The sequence below is a fragment of the Austrofundulus limnaeus genome, unplaced genomic scaffold (assembly GCF_001266775.1).
Source record: "Austrofundulus limnaeus strain Quisiro unplaced genomic scaffold, Austrofundulus_limnaeus-1.0 Scaffold75, whole genome shotgun sequence".
Classification (NCBI taxonomy): Eukaryota; Metazoa; Chordata; class Actinopteri; order Cyprinodontiformes; family Rivulidae; genus Austrofundulus; species Austrofundulus limnaeus.
In genome coordinates, this window is record NW_013952477.1 from 339,662 (window position 1) to 360,233 (window position 20,572).

At 37.8% G+C, this 20,572-nt stretch overlaps 1 protein-coding gene across 1 annotated transcript; it reads left to right on the top strand.

Moving 5' to 3' along the window:
- The first annotated feature begins 893 nt into the window (after positions 1–893).
- On the top strand, positions 894–19,946 carry LOC106519302 (protein FAM19A2). Its single transcript, XM_014010903.1, has 5 exons — positions 894–1,097; positions 1,751–1,865; positions 5,709–5,864; positions 6,107–6,231; positions 16,773–19,946. The coding sequence occupies exons 1-5, from the start codon at positions 1,083–1,085 to the stop codon at positions 16,782–16,784; spliced, it is 423 nt and encodes a 140-aa protein (XP_013866357.1). The 5' UTR covers positions 894–1,082; the 3' UTR covers positions 16,785–19,946.
- The last annotated feature ends 626 nt before the right edge of the window (positions 19,947–20,572 follow it).

The window sequence follows — 20,572 nt, forward strand, 5'->3', positions numbered from 1 at the left end:
AATGACAAGACTGGAAAAAAATGTTTATCATCCAACACTAAAGTGGATTAATTTAAATTAGAGGTTTTTTTTTTGGAACAGCCCTGGTATTAATTAATTCGGTGCATTTTTTTTTTTTTTTTTTTTTTTTTACAGAAGCTTAACGTCAGCCAACTTTATCCGTTCAGATCCAGTTCTGATGTGTTTGGGATATTGTTCTGTTGGAACACCTGGGTCCAGGTTTAAACTCTGTTCATTTCAGGTAAAGTTGAAGAATTTGGAAACATTTATAATAGCTACTGTAACAGGCCTGGATCATGTCAAATTAAAGTACAGGTTAGAGCCTACAGCAAAATTTGCCAAAGAATTACTGTAGGGGAAAATGTGTACTGTTTATACAGTATTTGAGGATGCACTGTATGTGTAATTTTGACCCAGTGTGGATTACAAAACTATATTCAAATCAGTTATTTGTTAAAAAAGTGGTATTTATGTCCACAATGAGTAAGTATACCTTATTTGTCTCATTTAATTTACTTGTATAGTCTAAAGATTCAGACTTCTCATTTTCATTTTAAGTCATTTTAATGGTTGTTTATCAGATTGACAATTTGATTAACAAAGCTTTATTAAAAAAGAGAAGTGAGCTGTAAATATTTAGTAAAACTGGAGAAGAATCAGGTCACTGGATGCAGTTCATCCCCTCTGTTTGTTGCATGCGTCCGGATGCCATGTTCACTTTAAGCTTCTTAAGGCGCTAATGAAAGTGGCCGCTTGTTGTCCACAGGGCAGATGGTTTCTGTCTTCATTAAGTTTTAATTTTCCTTTCGGGTAAAGCTGACAGACTTGTCCTGTTGTTTTTGCAAAGCAGCATCTCTCTCTCTCTCGCATCACAGCCAGCTCTGGAACTCCGGGGAGAGGAGCTGATGTAGAAGTGCAGCTGTACCTGTAYGTCTCAACAGGCTGACATGTCTCTGTTATTTTTTCCCCTCACTTTGCATAAGGGTAGACAACTTTGGAAATGAGGAATAACGTTTTCTGCAAACTTCTGTTTCTTTCTTGAAATGAATGGAGATCTCAACAAAGACTTATTGTGCACATGAATGAGTCGAGCACAAGTAAGTGAAGAATTACATTTTCAAGCAGAGGCTGGATAATACTGCACATTGCAGAATGTACAAGTCTTCATTTTTTTTATTTGTGTGTCTATGCTTTTCAAAAAAAAACTTAATATGTTTATATGGAGCATTTGTACAATTCTATGAAATAGTCAGCCTTGAGAAAATGGTCTTTCACCTGACTCTCGGGCTTTAAAAATCTATGGAACCATTAAAACAACTGAATTATCAGCTTGAAAAACTAATATGGTTTAAATCTGCTAAATGTAGGTCATTTAGAGCCTTAAAAGCAATGTGTGATTAATGAGATCGCCTTCAGCAAACTAGCAGTTACTTCTTGTCATCGTTTATCTGATTTGTTTATTGCTGCGATTTAGCATAAAATGTCCCAGTGACTCATGTGAAATCCAACTTTAGATTAAATTATAGCCGTACACAGCTGAAAGGAAAATATGACTCAGGAGTGAGAAGAAATCTGAATCTCGTCTGTTCCCCCCTCCCCACTCCGCCTTTTCCCCAGTTTGCCGTCAGGGTCAGCTAAATGGTRCGTCAGTCTCGCAAATAAACATGAACTCATAATTATATTAGAGCTAAATTTGTTACTTTTGGTTTATAAAGCTGTTTTCTTAACATTTGTGTGAATCTTGGTTTAGGGAAAGATGAATACATGGACACATCATTTCCAGTGGYTCCTCTTGGTGCTCTGTGTAATAAACCTGAGCATCCAGTCAGTGTCCAGTGGCAACCAAAGCTCCCGAGGACAGACAGGTGAGTGTCAGACTGAGCCAGACCACTCATACACCCACAGGGACTCATTATGACTCCAGGTCACCAGCCCGCTGGTCTGAAGAGGAGCTCCAATAAAAGCAACACAGCTATTAGAATAAACATAGTCTTTTAATCAAAATGAACAGATATTCCATGTTGCGTACTGGGTTTAGCTCTAGAATCAGAGTAGGAGTTTCAACGAAGCGTCATTGTGAAATACATTAAAGAGCTGATAGCTCATAAAAGAAAATGCTTTTGTTTATATGCATTTTAGATATATTGGTACCAGAATTTTATAATTGAGTTTATAAAGGGTTCACAAGTGTTTTTTTAAAGACACTGAGGTGAAAAAAACCCCCACGTCTTCTGGTTCAAGTGGAACTGCTGTTGCTCACTGAAGAGAGAACTCTGAAACAGGCTGGTTGAACAGCAAGAATCTTTATTTTGCAGTCCAGGAGATTACAGCCAAAAACCAAATTATGGCCTTCAATGCCAAATGATTCACCAAGTAAGAAAGATGGAGAACGAAGGCTCAGGGTGGGGGCGTACAAGGCTCTTTATAGGCTTCACAGATGTACCATAAATTTTGTCACGGTATACCTTCTTCCTAATATGGTAATGTGTGCCGAGCTCTGAAGCTGGAAACAGAGACGTAACACATCTGTGCCTTCCTGAGAAGAGGCCCCCCACTCTTGGACACTACAACACATTCCACATAGAAGATAGGTGTGGGCCAGACCTGGAAATGATAGCACTATTTTTAAAGTTGGCATGCCACAACTGGCCCAATTTGGTTTATGTGGCCCAAATCTGTCAATGCCACAACTGGCCCAGCTGCGGTTGAGTTTATGTGGTGCTGGCCCATGCATGGACCACCTCTGGCAAACCACATGTGAGCCATCAAAGGGCCGTCCTTTTTTGCAGTGTCTGGGCAGACTGTTGCATTGTGCAGGCCGGACAAATTTTGCTATGTGGAATATTTTTACACATTTTCAAAATATGGTATGCTTTATTTGGATGCATGTAAACTAAAAGAAAGACCTCATATGGCAACAGTTAAAAAGTTTGCCATCTCTTTGAGGAACGAGTATAACGTGTTACTGTTCTGTAGTAGTGGTGGTAGTTGAGGGTCATCCCTCAAACCTTGCCATTAACAGTTGGAGTCAGCTAAATATATCTGTATATTTTTCAGAAAAAAAAATAGGATTTACACTTGGTATTGATTAACTTTTAAAATCAACCGATGTCAAATGATCTCAACAGATAACTGACTGGGACCTTCCCCAGCACATTACTTTGAATACTGCACATTGTAGAAGATCTTTACTAAAACCCCTGGCATTAATTGTTAGAGTCAACTCTTTCTGTTAGCAAAATTTCTCATCAACCACTGACCAGAGTTTAATGAAACTAAGAAAAAAAATTATTATCGGATCGGATGTAAATTACAACTAAAAAGAAATTTGCAGTCAAGCCGAGTCAAGTTAACCAGTACAAAACACTTAAATATCCAAAACTAAGTTCAGCTGTGGCAGCCATCTTGACTCAGKTTGATTCCAAAATATTCAGTAATTCCTTTCCGACAGTTTCATCAAAACCTGTCCACCAGTTCAGGAGATATTTTACAAACACAACAGAACATGCAGACAGACAGACACACTCTTTCCAAAAAACTAGTAGTGTTCTTCAAGTATACCAATTTTAAGCTATAAATAAATAAACAAATAAATAAATAAATCAGAATCAGGATCAGAATCAGATTTATTGGCTAAGTGTGTTGAAACACACACAAGGAATTTGTTTCCGGCTGTTCGTGTCTCTCTAGTATTAACAGTGTACAGATACTTTACATATAATTTTCACATAGTACACAATATACAGAAAGATACACATCATACTTCACTACATAAGGATACATCTGTGCGGTGTACTTTACAGTGTTATTCACAAAAAAACTATACGACAGCAGTATGCAAAGTGAATATTAAGTATTAGTATGACAGCATCAGTGTAGAGGTAGATGATTATGAATAAGGTGCAGTAATGCAGTAATGTGTATAAGAGTGGAAGATAGTTCTCTACATAAATGAATAAAAGAGTATACTGTCAGTTAACATTTTATGTAATCATTAGATATTAGACATTAGATAGTTTTAGTTACCTATTCTTGGCTTCTAAAATATACTAAAAGTGTACTTGGTAAGTAAAAGTATATTAGGGGAATATACTTATATATTCAAGTWTACTTAATGTTTACTTGAGATCTTTTGTGTAGACATAAACATTGTCTTTCTGCCTTTGGTGGCAGGTGATGACTATTCAAACAAGACAGTATAAGTATGTTTTCTGTCAATCAGAGTAACATATAATGTCATAAGTTATTTTTTTTAATTCTTGCACTTTAAAAATATATACTTAAAGGTTTATTYGGACATAAATAAAAACACATGGACCCAATTTGAGGCACTTTGGTGAGCATATGTTATACAGTATGTATTAGGATACAAAAAGTAATGTTTGTTCATCTGTAAATCAAATTCTACAGACTACTTTTTAAAGTTAACAGAAACAAGCTCTTGAGCCATCACTGTTTGTTTTAGTCTTATCGGTTGGTTTTGCTGCTGCTCATATGTCCAGTGGTGGGCAGCACTAATCTAAAAATTAGTTCCACTAGCCCTAAAACACTAACTCAAATATTTAGGTCCCCTAATTCTAAAGCATTAAAGCACTGAAAGTTTTAGCAAAAACTAATTCTAAAGCACTAAAATAACCCAGTCAACCCATGAACATTCTTCAACAGACAACATGAGTCACATGTTGCCGTGTAGCTCTCTTAAGACTTATCATTGACATTCCACAGCCTTGTTTAAGTTAATATATTGTCAATATATTAGTGACACACGTATGAACAAAATGTGTGACAGCTTTCACCCTCAGCTGTGAACATCAATGTTGATCAATAACATTTATAGACCTAGTTAGTGCTTCTAAACTTAGCAAGTGCTAATCTAATAATAAATTTTAAAATTAGCAAAAGCCCTAAAGCACTAACCAGAAAATTATTTCCCCTATTAGTGCTTTAGGGGAACTGTGCCCACCACTGCATCCGTCTAAACCTTTCACTATTTATGCATCAGTGTGTTTTCTTAATTTGTGTTGTTTTTCTTAAAAAAAAAAAACAGATTGTTTGAAGGCAGCAGGTTCAAATGTGTGGTTTTTCATCTGCAAGCTTTACCTGCCTCGGAGCAGGCTTGCAGCACGGGTTGCCATAGTGATGCAGGTCGTCATGTCACGGTCCTCTGGTTTTTTTATTTTTTTTGCAGTTTAGTGTGATGTTACTATTCTCATTTGTATTTTATGGCTTCAGTGTTACATTTGACATATTTACCTAGCTTTAATATAAATATAAATATATATATTAAATTTTTTACAGTCTACAGATAGTTTTGCTTTTTGCTCCCTGCACGACAGATTTCAGCACACTTATTGCCTCTCTCGTCACTCTGAATGCTCCTTTGGCTTCTGCTTTGAATCCATTCATTTTCCCAAACAGTTCTTTTCTCATCCCTGAGCTCACAATCGGTCCTGTGATGAACTGAGGATGCTACATGTCCACCTGGGGGCGCTGTAGCTTTACAAAACAGCACTGAAAAGAGCTCATTTGACTACTTTCTTATCAGAGCAAAAATACATTTATTTGAATTTAACATCTAATAAATACAAAAAAAAATCTGTTTCCAATAGCTGGGACTGTCAACTTAAAATGATCCTTTAGTTTTACCCGAGTTGCCCCATCTTGCATGTAAAACCTGTTGTCTTTCTCCCACTGAACTCCTTTTACAGGATCATCACAGGAGAGGACAGGGACTTGTGAAGTAGTTGCTGCTCATCGTTGCTGCAATAAGAACAAGATTGAAGAGCGCTCTCAAACAGTCAAGTGCTCCTGCTTCCCAGGACAGGTAGCAGGGACAACAAGGGCGCTGCCCTCTTGTGTGGAAGGTAACATGACTAAAATCCTCTTCTCAAGAAATATTCTGTTACATGAAAGCATTTTTACGGCTCTGGAATCCACTAACACTGAGGCTTTTAAGGACCGGCGGGTGACGTCTGATTGGGATGTTTTTTTTTCTCCAAACAATTCATCTTTTTCTTCTTCTTCTTTTACTTTTCAGAAGTTCTTCAATCTAAAAAGTGACCTTCTGCCATGACGTTTTTTTTTTTATCTCTCTCTCTCTCTCCAGCTTCTATTGTGCGTCTGAAATGGTGGTGTAAAATGGAGCCGTGTCTGGAAGGGGAGGAGTGCCGAGTCCTTCCTGACCTCACTGGTTGGTCGTGCATCTACGGGAACAAAGTGAAGACCACGAAGGTGAGTGAAGGGGGGTCTGCACGAGTCTGAGGCGCACCTCGATTCAAGCGTCCATCCAACTGCTTTGTTTTCCAAGGGCTGTGGGGATGATGGAGGCATATATCCCACCTGACACTGGACAAGCTGTGAGACAGCTCGACGGTCCATCTCAAGCACTCAGTTCAGTTTTATTTATATGGCAGCAATATCAATCCAAATGGTCACAAGATGCTTTGCCTGAACCCACAGGAACAAACACGAAGGTGAAGACAAGAGAAAACAACTTCTTTTAAAAGTGGGGAGTTGTGTTGTTTGGAGGGAGGTGTTGCTTGAAGCCAGCCAGGTGTTTAGAAAAAAAAAAGAATGGAGTGGGACGTACTTGTAAGGCCCCCCTTCACACTGGGCCATACCCCTGCTGCGTCGTCTTCACAATCGTGGCTGGATCACTGCAAATTTGGAAAACCTCCTTCGAACTAAAGGCAATCATAGCACTGCTATGCTCTGGGTACTCACCAAATAGGTTTTCTCTATTTTTCACAGCCCGTCCACACTGGCACGACTCTCTTGAGCTGTGTCAGAGTGAAGTTAAAGCGCGAGAATATGACATCATGCCAGTACAATGGTGCCATTTTTTTTTGTATCATGTCTGAACTGGGTTGTTCCCATGACTTTGTCTCGATGACAGCTCCAGCCTCTGTCATTGTTCTTCCTTAAACGGCCAATGTGTTTCTCAGGCATATATTTAAATACTATACCATAATAAAGTATATATGTTACCTTTTAGCTGTTATTAAAAGTCTGTTTTTATGTTTAAATCAGGGTACTCAGGTTTTCATCCTGGCAAAAATAAAAAATAAAAAAATAAAAAAAATAAAAAACATATTAGGATACCTTCAGGCCTCCCTTGTCAAAAAGATCTGTGATCTCAATGACATTTGCCTGGTTAAATAAAGGTTAATAAAGTAGTCATAGTTTTAAACAAATAAAATTTACTGTAGATTTAAAATATAAAGTGTAAGAATTATTAGTAACTTTCCTAATAACTTTAAATCAATTTACAGTATAAACCTAAATTTAAATCCTGAACAAAATACAAATGATTTAATTCATCTGATTTTGTTTTGTCATAAAAGAAAATCATACCAAGATAATGATAAACAGTAAATCTGCTGACACTGAACATGTTGCATTGTTCGTAGAAATTATTAGATGTTCCTGATTCAACTGGAGAAATAGTGTTGCAAATACTACCCCTATACCACCACAACACTTTTATTATGAATAATAATAATGATCAGTTTAGCATTCACTGGTAATTAAAATTAAAATTATCAAAAATGTTTAATCGAAAGTAGTAATGCAAAACCATCAGGACTGCTCTTGTTAACTGTGTAACATTATAACTTTAATATATCAGTTATTCTGTTTTCCCACAGCCTCCTTCTCTTTACCTCCTGTCTGATGCAGAGAAAAAGGAAATAAAAGTGTTGAGTTTATTTGACACCTAATATGCCCACTGCAGTCATTTCTTAAAGACATTTGTCAAATATCTATTTAAATCACAACATGAGTAATTTATTTTTCCCATTCAGCAATGTTAACTCGGTACAGCAGCTGAGCTTTCTTTCAATTTGTAGCCTTGTATAAACACACTGGCAGCTCAGGATGTAATGTTAGCTTAGCTTCAGTTAAATCAGATCAGATTGAATCTTGTACCTTTCAGACTTTTTGTCTTTTTTATTTCTCAACAATAGCTTTCGCTATCATTTTAGCCTTTGGTTTGTATGTAGTTATCTTGTTTTGGTCTAGAAAGGCAGGTTGTTGACAAAAACTATATTTTGTCAGTGAAATTATCACTGCAACCCAGGACCTTACTGTGCAGCCACTATGAGGATAAACCACCACAACCTTGCTACATGTTTGAGTATACTTAGATCTATTGTGGACCCATTCTAATACACAGTTAAAGACATCAGAATGGGGTCATCGTCCAAAATAAAGGGGGGCTGGAAAAATATTTGAATGCAAAACAGATTACTTCAAGGATGTCAAAGTCATTTTCATTGAGGGCCACATGAGCGTTATGGTGGCCCTCAAAGGTCCTGTTGTGACTTCAACGTTTTGTGTGTAATCTTTAAGCATGAAATGTCATATTCCTAGTCTCATTGCTACGGTTGAGCAGAGCTAACAAACAATAACTGAGCTCTACGTGGTATGTTCTGTGTAGAAACATTTTAACACATCCTCTTACGACTGACTGAATGTGAAATAAATAATATAGAAATACTATTAAAATATTAAAATAAGAGAGTTTTACTCACTTTTGATTTGTGAGAAGTAACCACCATCTTGAATTCTGAACTTTCCCACTTTCCAACAGGGAATTTGTTTTGGAGAGGCGGTCCAGTTAAAATTTATGACTTGTAAGTGGGAAATTACCGCTTCCCAGAACAACTGGGCCACAACAAAAGTAGTCGGCAGATGAATGCAGCTAAAAAATGCAGCAAAATAGAGATTTTACACAGCAAATTTCGCCAGCTTCCAGCTACTTTTAACCTTTGAAGTGGTGGAATGCTGCCGTTTTGCGGGTAAAACAAACAACATGCATCATGGGAGATGTAGTTTATGGTCAATGCTGACTTTAAAGCAGCACTTGCTTATTTTATGACATTAGTACATCTTCAAAGCCCTTGCGGGCCACATAAAATGCTGTTGTGGGCCACATTTGGCCTGCGGGCCTTGATTTTGATGCATGGATTAGTTCATCCAAACATCCTATTAAGCAAATTAGCTCACCTGCAGTATGTACTGTATACAGTATATGATCCATTCAGATGATGCATCTCATCTACAAGACCGAAAATGGATGAAATAGAGAGCCAACATTCAAAGTATTAATTATAAAAGAGCTGAGTGGGCATACAGTGTGCTCCTAACGCTGCTGTTGTCAGGATAAACAGAGCAATGAGGCAGATAACTGTGTCAGTGATGATGGTCATTTACATTACGCCTGCGTATGTGGGCACAGAATATAATTATAACATATATCATTAGCAGAGTGGAAAACTGTAGTATCAGCCCTGCAAAAGACAAAACAGGGGTAGTGATTATTTATAGATGCCTAAATGCAGTCATAGGCCATCTTTTTTATGACTTTACTTATGTTGAAGCTTTATTTTCTGAAGTTCTCCTTTGATGCTCTAAGATTTTTAAAACCAAGCTTAATAGTTACTCCCATTGGCTGTCTCAACCTTTTTCCTCTCACCAGGCACAGTAGGCTCAGAAAACCTAATTCTATAATCTGGTGAATGACGGGGCCAAGAGGACAAACAGGAAATAAGCTGTGAACTCATTCTGAGCACTAAAACCCATGTAATTAAATCTGACGGCCAAAGGAAAGCCCATTGGTTTTTAGAAATACACTTCCTCAGAAGTTGCCTTTATGTCGAACTGTTTTCTATTCATAATTCATGGGAGGAAACATTTCTAGAGTGTAACTGGGGCAGGTGAGCACCAGGAGCATGCAGGAAGTGATCAATGGCTTCACTAGCACACACACACACACACACACCCACACACACACACACACACACACACACACACACACACACACACACACACACACTGCAATCTGAACAAATGGATAAAACAGAACAGCATACAGTAACCTTTACTTAGTTACTGTTGCTATGCCTTTAAAGCCTTTTGTTCCTGAATGGTATGTAGGCACTTTAAATTTCAAGAAATTTCTAAGACTGTGTATGTTTTTTCTCATTCTTTTCATACACCTGCTTCAAAGAAGCCCATTAACTGACCATTACGTCTAGTAACTGCTCCAAATGATGGAGTCAGGAGTTGATTTTTCCACCTTCCAGCTGGCTCAAGGCCACTTCACTGTGTCCTGTTTGCATCCGAGACCCAAAGTGACTCTTTAAAGCAACAGCTGATCTTTTTAATTAGGTTTCTGTGAAAAGTATGTGAGCAAATAATATCTTACCTGTTGTAGACAACTAATTGTACAGATTTTATTAGGAGAAATGCAGTTTGTTTCTGACTATATTAGGAAGAGAAGGYGAGCCTGTAATCAGAAGGTCACCGGTTCAACTCCCTGGACCAAMAACAATAACGTCGRTRGGAAACCCTCATTTMAGCAAGGCCCCAGCTGCTCCTTGGGCACCTTAAATGGCAGCCTTCTGCTCCACGTGTGCTCACATGTGTGATGGGAAAAAATGAATAATTTCCCCATGGAGGGACAATAATGATTATTAAAATAAAAATAAATAGACTAATGAACTGACAGCTAATTCAGATGTGGATAAGTATACAATAAAGTATCACCATCTCAAATCTAAAATGTTTTAAAGTGGTTCATGTGAGCACTGAAATCTTCAACTTCACAAGATTATTTACGTTGTGTTTTGTGGTTATTGGTACAAATATCAGCAACAACTAGAACTTTTTGTGTCTCTTGACACTTTCTAGAATCTCATTATAATGCAAATATGATTACAATGCCAAGGTACGGTGTATAGGATAGTGTTTGTATGAATTGCTTTAACATGTTGAGAGTGTAGTTGTTTTAAGATGGCAGTGATACTCTGTGGCAGCAGGGGTGTCACATTTTTACAGACAGCTRAGGAAGTGAGCATTATGRTGACCCTCAAAGGGCSAGWTGTAATTAACTTCAGCATTTCGTATTTAATTTTGACTAAACATAAAACCTCACATTCCTCGTCTCACTGCTACAGCTGAGCACCGCTAACAATCGATTACTGAGCTCGACGTGGTATTTTCTGTGTAGAAACAATATTTGAACATGTCCTCTTATAAACACTGAAAAGTACTTTGTGTCCAACTAAGAATTTGAAATAAAAACAGAAATACTATTAACAGTAAGAGAGTTTTAGTCACTAGCTGCATTTCCATTGACCATGAAAATGCGCAACTTAGAATTTCGACAATAAATTTGCTCAATGGAAACACGTCAATTTAAAAAAAAATCTTTTTTTCGAAAAAACGTTTTTACACTAGGATGAGGTGGTTTTTCAGCTGTATCGATATTGGTGTGTTTCGCAAAACTGCAACCGAAACACTTTTTTCGCATCACGGGAGTCACGTGATCAACAACCGGCTGTTTCTACTGGTGAAAAAGACGATGATGAAGAAGACAACAGGAAGTAGAAGTGGTAGTAAAATCACCGAAGTTGTAAAAGAAAGTAGTAAACTCACCGACTACAATTTCCCAAAAACACAGCATACGTAGCCGCTCYCAGGTATAAGGGGCTTGTCACTGGAAAGCCTCGATAAGATGCTGACATCTCCTCTGATGATGAGCGCTAGTGCCATGGTAGCAATATGCTATGTGTGTGTATGCCGCCATGTTTGTAATGACTTATCGCTAGAACAAACCTATTCATGCGTGACTTTAATAGCATTTCTTACTTAATGGAAACACCACAATTACGAAACTGTTTTTTCGACATCAACAGAATATCGACAAATTTCCATTTGCAATGGAAACGCAGCTACTATTGAATTTGCAGTGTAAAGCCCGGTTCCTATCAAATGCGTTTTGAGCAGCCAAAGCAGCCAGTTTACATGCAAATTCTACGGTGGATGTCTAGGAGCAGCGCATCGTGTTGCGGAGCGTTTTACCAGTTTGGAGCAGCGTGCAAGGTAGTGGTAGGATGCGGCAGAGCATTTTCCGTGCATGCAGCACATCCAAAGTTACTGAACAAACCGCCTCTAAATTATCTGTTGAATTAATTATCTGGTTTGTGTAACGTTCACTTGCTCTGCCATTTTAAAGACCGGAAAAAAAACAAACCCAACCGGAAAAGAACCAAGACGCTCCTCCCATTGTGCGTCTTCAGACACGTTCAGTGTGAACGGACATCTGTTAACAAGCAGCCAAAAACTGACATCAGGAGCGTTTTTGCTGCTCAAGACCCGTTTGGTGGTAACCCGGCTTCAGAAGCTGCTGTCTTGAATTCTGAACCACTTTCTGACAGAATTTTCACTGGAGGGGCATTCCAGTTTAACTTCATGTCTTTTAAATGGGAAATTCCCACTTCCCAGTACAACAAGGCCACAGYAAAAGTAGCTATCAAAAATGCAGCAAAAGGAGATCTTACATCAGCTCGTCATCGTCAGCTCCACCTCAGGTTGGGATGCCGTCAYATAGCAGGTAAAAGAAGTGACATGCATTATGGGAGATGTTAGGGCTGTGCATAAAAATAGACATATCGAGATATAACAATATTTTTAAAAACAATATTGCATAGATTTTCTTTCTTTTAATATTGACACACGTCCCCCAACCCTTAGGGGGCAGTATGACAATGTGTGATTCCTGTTCAGAGCAAGGAACAGAAAGCTGCAAATGAGATTGATGAGTAAGCAAAATGCACAGCAGGAAGAACCTTTGTCCTTAAACACAGACATTTGGACACATTTTGTTTTTCTACAATTATAAATATACTATACAATTTTATATTTTCCTCATTTTGTTGAATCAGTGGCATTGAGCCATACGTATAAAATAATATGTTTCAATATAGAAATTTAATCGAATTGCACTGTGTCAAGAATTGTATTGAATCACCACGTTCTAGGTAATACCCAGCCCGAGGAACATTAAATGCTGTGKTGGGCCACATTTGACCCACAGGCYTTGAGTTTAACAMGTGTGCTCATGGTCWTGGCAGTGCTCAGACCAGCCCTTAGCTTGTCAGTCCAGTCAGAACTAAACATTATTTCTATGAAATGTGAAAATTCAAAACCATATTCACAGGTAAATACATTTTTGTTCAAAACCTTTCCACGTAACTCCACATCACATTTGAACTATCAGCAACCAACAAAGGCTGCAAAAGATCCATTTGTGTACCTCCAATAAAACAGCTGCTGAGAGAGGGGAGGTTGGCGGGAACAGGAAAGAAACAATTCTCACCAGAGTTCAGCATGAAGGTCATGAGCACTGACTCAGGCTGATGACATCACATAGTGTGATTGTTTTACTACAAAAGCTTTACGGTCCAGAGTGACGTCTGCTTTGTGGCAAAGGACTTAGCTATAGTGAGAACACTAAAAAAGGAGAATCTAGTTGTATCACATACAATATGTGCATGCTTCTAARTGAAAGCCGACAGCTACAACAAACAGACATGCAACCGAAAAGCTTCGTTTAGCACCAACACGGCCCTGCACTGGGACCACCACCTCACCTAGCCCATTATCACCTTGGGGTACARCCAAAAAAATAAAAATAAAAAGTTGCACTTAGAGGTGAAGAGGCCAGTAGTGGCTTAGTCAGCTACAGAGTTTTCTTTTTGAGAGTCAAAATCAAGTTCTTTATGTTCTCTGCTTTGTTTGACGTCTATTTTAGGCTGTTGGTTTTCAATCACTAAAAATCACGGAATAAGTTTAAAGTTCAAGCTCTCACCCAATAACACCAGCGGTGCTGGAAGCGCAGATTTTTTATGCAACGRCAAGAGGTTGCATTTGCAATCTAGGCTGTTTACTGTTTATCAGCGGTTTATCACTGATCAGAAGGGGTGAAGTCTGCCTGTTGAGCCTACAGCACAATGAGGTGGTGGGGGGGGGCAGCGATTGCTCATATCTGCAAGAGCGATAACCACCTTTGAAATCCACTTAATGAGCTGATAACAATCCAAGCTAATGTTTCATCTTTAGCTGACAGCAGTTGAATCATCGGCCACAAGAAGATTTTACAAGCTGTAGCTTTAACTTGACAATAATTTTGAGCCTCTATAACCGCTGTGCCACAATAAATATCCTCAGTCTTTTCACTGTTTGTAATCGTTACTTTACACTATAAATTTTATACTATTAAGTTTATAGTTTATCCCTAAATTTAGTCATAGACTGCATAATCACTGATTGAGAGTGAAGCCAGTGTGAAAACATTTACATTTTATTTTATTAACCAGCTGGAAGGTTGATTGATTTGATTTGATTTATTTATTTAACAGGAAAAGATTACTAAAAATCAAGCCTGACTCAGCATAATTGCTGTTTTACAGCAGGTTCCTGTTCTGCAGCACATAAAACACTCAGAAATACAGCATCACAATCACATCATTATACACCATAGACACAAAGACAAACAAGAATACCAAATTTCAAAAAGGCAGCATTTGCAAAATAAGACGTCTAAATATGAGCACAACAAAAATGTCCAGCAGATGGCAGGCAAGATTCTTCTTAAAGGGCTGTGGTTTTGAAATGGACTTTATGTTTTGAGGAATGTCATTCCATGCTTTAGTATAAACATAGAAGAAAGACCTCTGGCCGTAACAGTTTTTAAAAGTTGTTAATATCAGTTGTCCTTTTGTAACAGATCTAGTTGAATGACCACTTCCAGAATTTGATTTGGGCAACAATGCACAGAGAGTTCCATAATTGGCACCTTGGAAGATCTGAAAATATAAATTAATACCACTATACAAAACATAATTCTGAAAAGTCAAGGCATCAGACAATGAAAGAACTGTACAGTGATGAGTCCAACCAGGAAGTTTTTTATGAATTTTGTAGGCCCTGTTGTAGAGCCTAACTATGGGTTCTAAGATTTCATTTGTTGTAGGTTTTATTCTAGTTGCAAAATGAATTTGCTTTAGGTCTACTTAGGCCCCATCCTTACTACTACAGGTGTTTTTTACAACATAAAAACATATACAGGTATGTTCTGTTGAATTTGAACCTTCTGTCCACAAACCATGCTTTAGGTAAAAATAATATGTATTCAAAGAACTGTTTCTGGTGGATTCATGTGGACTTGAGGTACTGAGTTTTTCAGAAACAATGAATACCCATTATCACTTTGTGTCCTAGAAACTCAAACAAATATGAAGCAGATTTTAAGACTTTTTTTAGGGGAAGTCATTTTTTTTGCTTATTCTGATTCTGTCTGTGAYCCTGAAAGGAAGAAGTGGATAAAAGTAAATGGACGGATAGATGGTTCATCATCAAATGCTGATGTGCTGAATGATTATTGTCGAAAGAAAAGACTGAATGGCATTTAAAAAAAAACAGGGCACAGAAGGATCTTTAGCAAAGTTAAACATGATGTTTCCTGCATTTTGATTATGGGTGGATTCTCGCTGGGCTGTTGGAGAGTTGCTGATTYAAGATTGAGAAAAATAAATGGCAATTACAGTTCCATTGATTTCTGTGTTTTTGCAACCAAGGCATACACCCACTTTTTGAACCCCACTTAGCTACAAAAAAGTTAAAGATATTTAACTTTWGGTAAAATTGTAGGATGAACTTAAAATGTAGTTTAACCTGTACAGATMTTCAATGTTCCAGTACTTTTTGCACAACGCTCACTGTTCTTTAACAAGAAGTTTAAGYCTGGTTCACATGGCAAGAAAATGAAGCTGATTTTTGATCAGATTTTGCCCTTCCAACAATTGTAAGAATGCCCTGATGGCTATAGATAATCATATGAGATATTCCTGCTGTTTGTGGATTATTAATCTAGTCCGCTCTGAAGAACGTTGGACCGCTCCGATCTCAAATCAAAGATATTCAACATGTTAAATTGTCTTGGCTSGATGTCCCAGCATGTGTTGTGTTCCCYGAGGACAAATGAGCTCTCAGCCTGCTGAATGTGACGTTCGGTCAAAAAGTGAGGTGACCGAAACATGGAGGGGAGTCCAAAACACAGAAGACAAAACAACTGCCATGGCTCACCAGAAAGTCTGGTGTACGTCAAAGACTTCTTTTCGTTTTGTTTTTGTCACTGTTAAAAATTGTCCACAAACTATCATTGTTGCTTCTTCCTTGTCGACCATGTTTATTTACTCTGAACTCACGTTTGATCTTGAGAGGTTTCTGGAGATTTCCTGTCTGACGTCTTAAGGTCTGTGAGTGAAATCTGTGTTGTTGTACACCACACAGTGTAGGACCAAAACTTTTGTTTATCTTCGTGTGGGGTCTCTCAGTCTTTGAAAATCAATCAACAATTTTAAAATTTTTAATCCATGAATTGACCAATACATTTCCTGGTTTGATTAGAATTAGATTTTAAACAGTCCTCCACATCATGCTGTTCACATTTTGATATCACCAAGATGACTCTTAACAACTGATCAACAGAACCTGGCCAAAATATGGCAGACTTTTGTGAGTAGTGTATTTTGTGTGCAGGCATGGCTTCTTGGATGTGTGGAATATTTTGTTACCCACTGCCTCCTATATTGCGCCTGCATTAGCCCTCTTTGTACTCATCTTGGCAGAAGCCCCCAAACTTATAATTGAATCTACAGGATGAGGAACCTCTGATTTTCAATGTCAAAAATCCAACTCAGCATTCAGAGAGTTTTCCCAACCCTGAAAATTACAACTTCCAAATATTGAAGGAATGCACTGTTTTGTACAAAAGAAAAAAAAAACAATCTTGGAGAGTTAGATTTAAGTGAATAGCACACTAAAAACCAAAGCTACTTTCAACACATGCTTGAAATGTCTCATTAAAWTTACATTACGACAATAGAAAATTGGAAAGTAAATAATTTCTTTTCATTTCTTTTCAGGTGGGGCGATAACAAAGCCAACTGATAAGCCACGCCTGACCTGCTGCAAACAACTGTAGTAACACCGGACCCCCCGTCAGATAAAGCAAGAAATGTAGAAGTTTAATTAGATGCTTCCTGACTGAGCTTTAAACTGTCGGAACTCATTATTCATATTTCTTTGTCTTTGAACGGTTTTTGTTTTGTTTTAAATCCCACCGAGAGAGCAATTTATTACGAACTGTTGCCAGATAAAATGATTTAGCCCGCCCCCACCCCCCAATTCAAACTGCCAAGAGCTTCTGCAAAGGAAAAAAAAAAGGGGGGGGGGTATTCTTTTTTTCTTTTTTTTGTGCTTGAAACTTGAAATGCCAGGCACATTGTGATGTGCTCAATCAAAGTTTGGATGGAGCTGCTGGCAGGCGTTTAAAAAGAGATTTTGTGGATTTTCAGGTAGCAGAAATGTGAACCCRGTCCGTGGCTCGTGACTTTCTGCCGCTCAAAGCAGTAGACCACAAAATACTGAGAAATTTATGATTACAATGTGGAGCGGTTGAAGTCATCATCGTCCCTTGGTTTCAGCTTTCCACACGGTCAGATCACTGCAGACTCGTCCTTACCGCAGTAATTCACACTCTCCCCAGACACACACATACACGCACACACACACACATACGCACACACACACAGGCAGGCAGCTTCTTTACTCCACCAGCTGGACAGGCCACCACCTGCAAGGCTGTGATGGCGCACACACAAGCCTGAAGTCCTGACACAAAAAAAACAAGGAGTCTTTGAAATGCTAATCATGAGGAGAAAGAGGAGAGAAAAGAAGAGGAGCTCCTTCACTACTGACTCTTTACATTCAGCTTTTTTATTTTATTTATTTTAGTTTATTTTGTTTAGCTCTACACTGTGTGCTCCTGTTGAGAGGACTCTTCTTATAGTAATGATAGGAAACTGTTGTTTTTCTGCCTTGGAACAAAATGTGGCCATTAAGAAAAAAAGTTGTTTATTACCATTTAATCAGTCGTTTCCTTATTATGCACAACATTCATTTTAGACCCACCCTGAGTGTCTCTCTTTTATTGCCTAAGTTCAGCCAGCATTTTTACCTTTGTTACCAAAGGGAATTTTTAAAATAACACAAATCTAGCAGCTGCAAATCATTCCGTTTTAGGCGTCAGGCTTGTATGAAGGCCACACGCTGTGCTCGCTGAAAGCAGCTGAATTCTAAGCAGCTTGCTCAACATCACACAATTATGCATTATGATTGTTTTGGCGAAGACAGGCTTCTTCACTGAGCCCCATCACGCTGTTCCAACATTTTGTACACGGGTTTGCTTTGTAAACAGCCGGGTTTTAATTGTCATTGAATGTTTTGGAGGGCTGTGGATGTTGATAAGATCAAATATCTTTTTTTTGAAAGATTCACATGAAGATGAGGAGTTAATTCCTCTCCTAAAAATGGTGAGGTAATTGAGAGTAATTGAGTTTTTTTTTTTTTTTTTTGGTATGCGTCATTTGCAGCTTAACCCAGCCAAAGCTTGAAATTCTGATCATGCAGGCCTGGTACAGAACAAATCCAGCATCAGTGGGATAAAGAAAGATGATGGTTTGTTGACAAAAATACATTTTTTTTAGGATTTGGACTCAGCTGTTGTTAAAACATGTTCACATGTGTGGAAGCAATAAACCAAAACCTGCACAATATATTTCAATTAGTTCCAGCAATAATTGACCAATTATTATRTGGGACTGAAATCTGTTGCTGTAAATAGAGACAGATTACACTGCACTGTGAAAAAGTTTGTGGGACATTTGTTCTGGAAACACAAGAAGAATATGATTATCCAATAAATCCACTGGGAATTTGATTTTATACTGAGTTTTAGAACGTTCAGCATATTCGTGGAAAACTTTAGCACCAAACTTTTATGGGTTAGATTTATTTTTTTATACAGAAAGTCAGAATCTTCACGTGTTGCTGCATCTAAAAGAGGACAGAGTCTGGAAACATCAGCGCTTATAAGTCCAGAAAAAAGCTTTTATTTGTTGCTTTATTTGTGGATTTCATTTTTTATTTGTTTGGTTGAATTAAACTTGTTTCATTTAAATAAAATGATTCAAAGCCACTTTTAGTGAACTGTAGTCCTCATCCATCCATGTAATATAATAAAACAGAAACTATTTGCCATGTTTGCACCTCCTCTCTGGACTTTTTGGTAAAACAAAAAAAGAGTTTTATAGCAGATTGTTTCATGCATGCCCACCTTTACTTCGTGCTCTAGAAACTAATGGAATTCTTTTTACCACCCCCCCTCACCTATATATTCTGATTCTGTCACCATTAAACCTGCTTCAACAAGACGGAGACAGTGGATCAGTGATTACGTCACTTCAGACATTTTTGTCTCACCCAGTGGAGGAAGAAGACATGGAGGATGAATCAACATAATTTCTCCATCTGCCCCACCCACAGCACTCCCATTGTAGCAAACACCACGATTAGCCGCATATAAACAACAACACTGATAGCAGGAGAGAGCTGCTATCTAGATGATGAGACAGTGGAAGAGAAACTCGTGGTGTTTGATGAGGAGTCTGAAGAGGAAATACTCAGTTTTCCTTTTTGTTGTCCACAGAAATGGAAACAAACCGTGGACGGAGATTGTACATTCATGTCAAACTGCTCCTCTATGCTGTCCATCCTGCTAATTTAACAAATTGCTTTATGGGAGCAGACCATTTTCAGCCAAATGACGTGGAAGCTCCTGCTGCTCCTTGTTAACAACCACGCCCACAAGTCTGACCAATCAGATTATACAAATTGGTCTGTAGAACAGAAGTTATGCAATTTTCATCCTGCAAGATGTGAGAATGGWAATGTAAATCAGCTGAAATGGTTAATAACAGAGGAAATGATGATTGGTATAAAAGAACAAAACTAACCGTTTAGAGGAAGGTTTTAGTTAAGCTAAACTATCGACATAAAAACACTGGAGTGAGTGTGTTTGTTGTTTTGGCTTACCTTTCTCATTACATCACTGCTTTTAGTTAATATTATTTGTCAATCAGCAAACATTTTCCTGTTCTGTACTTTGAAAACATAGAAATGTAGAAGAAGAAGAAAAAAATGAGCAGTAGTGTGAATGTACCTAAATGTATTTTTATCATTCCTAACTTTTTAGGAACTTGGGCTGTAAATGGTTTTATTAATAAAGAAAATTTTCTATATCAGCACAGTCACTGTTCATATTTTCTATTCATCATCGGTTTTTAACGTTTACTCTTTTTAATAAGCGTGCATTAAACTCCTGTTTACATATTATGCTCTTATAATTGTTGTCACTTTTACTCTCTGGAAACAGTTTGTGCAGTAAAATATTTTAATTTCTCTAAAAATTATTTCAAAAACTGTATTTATGGAATAAAAAATTGAATTGGAAAAGAAACAAACAAACAAAAAAAAWATATTTTTTACATCCCACTGGGGCTTATGTCAGCTCTGACATCACACATGCTCAGATTTCTGCTTCTGCTCCTTAAAATACCAAAAATAGTCTCACAGCACTCTTCCTAACTCTTTTTCAAAGCAGTTGTGTGACGTTCATTAGATGATTTTCACATGTTTGTGATCACTGCTACACAGGATCTTTAAACAGTTTGTGAAACTTGTTGATGATTACCTTTTATGTGTAAAATAACCTTAAAGTGTGTCAGAGAGACTTTAACYATGTGCTAAAACCCTCTCTGCAGCCTGTCAGAAAACTTTGGTTAGAAAATTACTTTACTTCAAATGAAGATGAAAGCAAGAAACA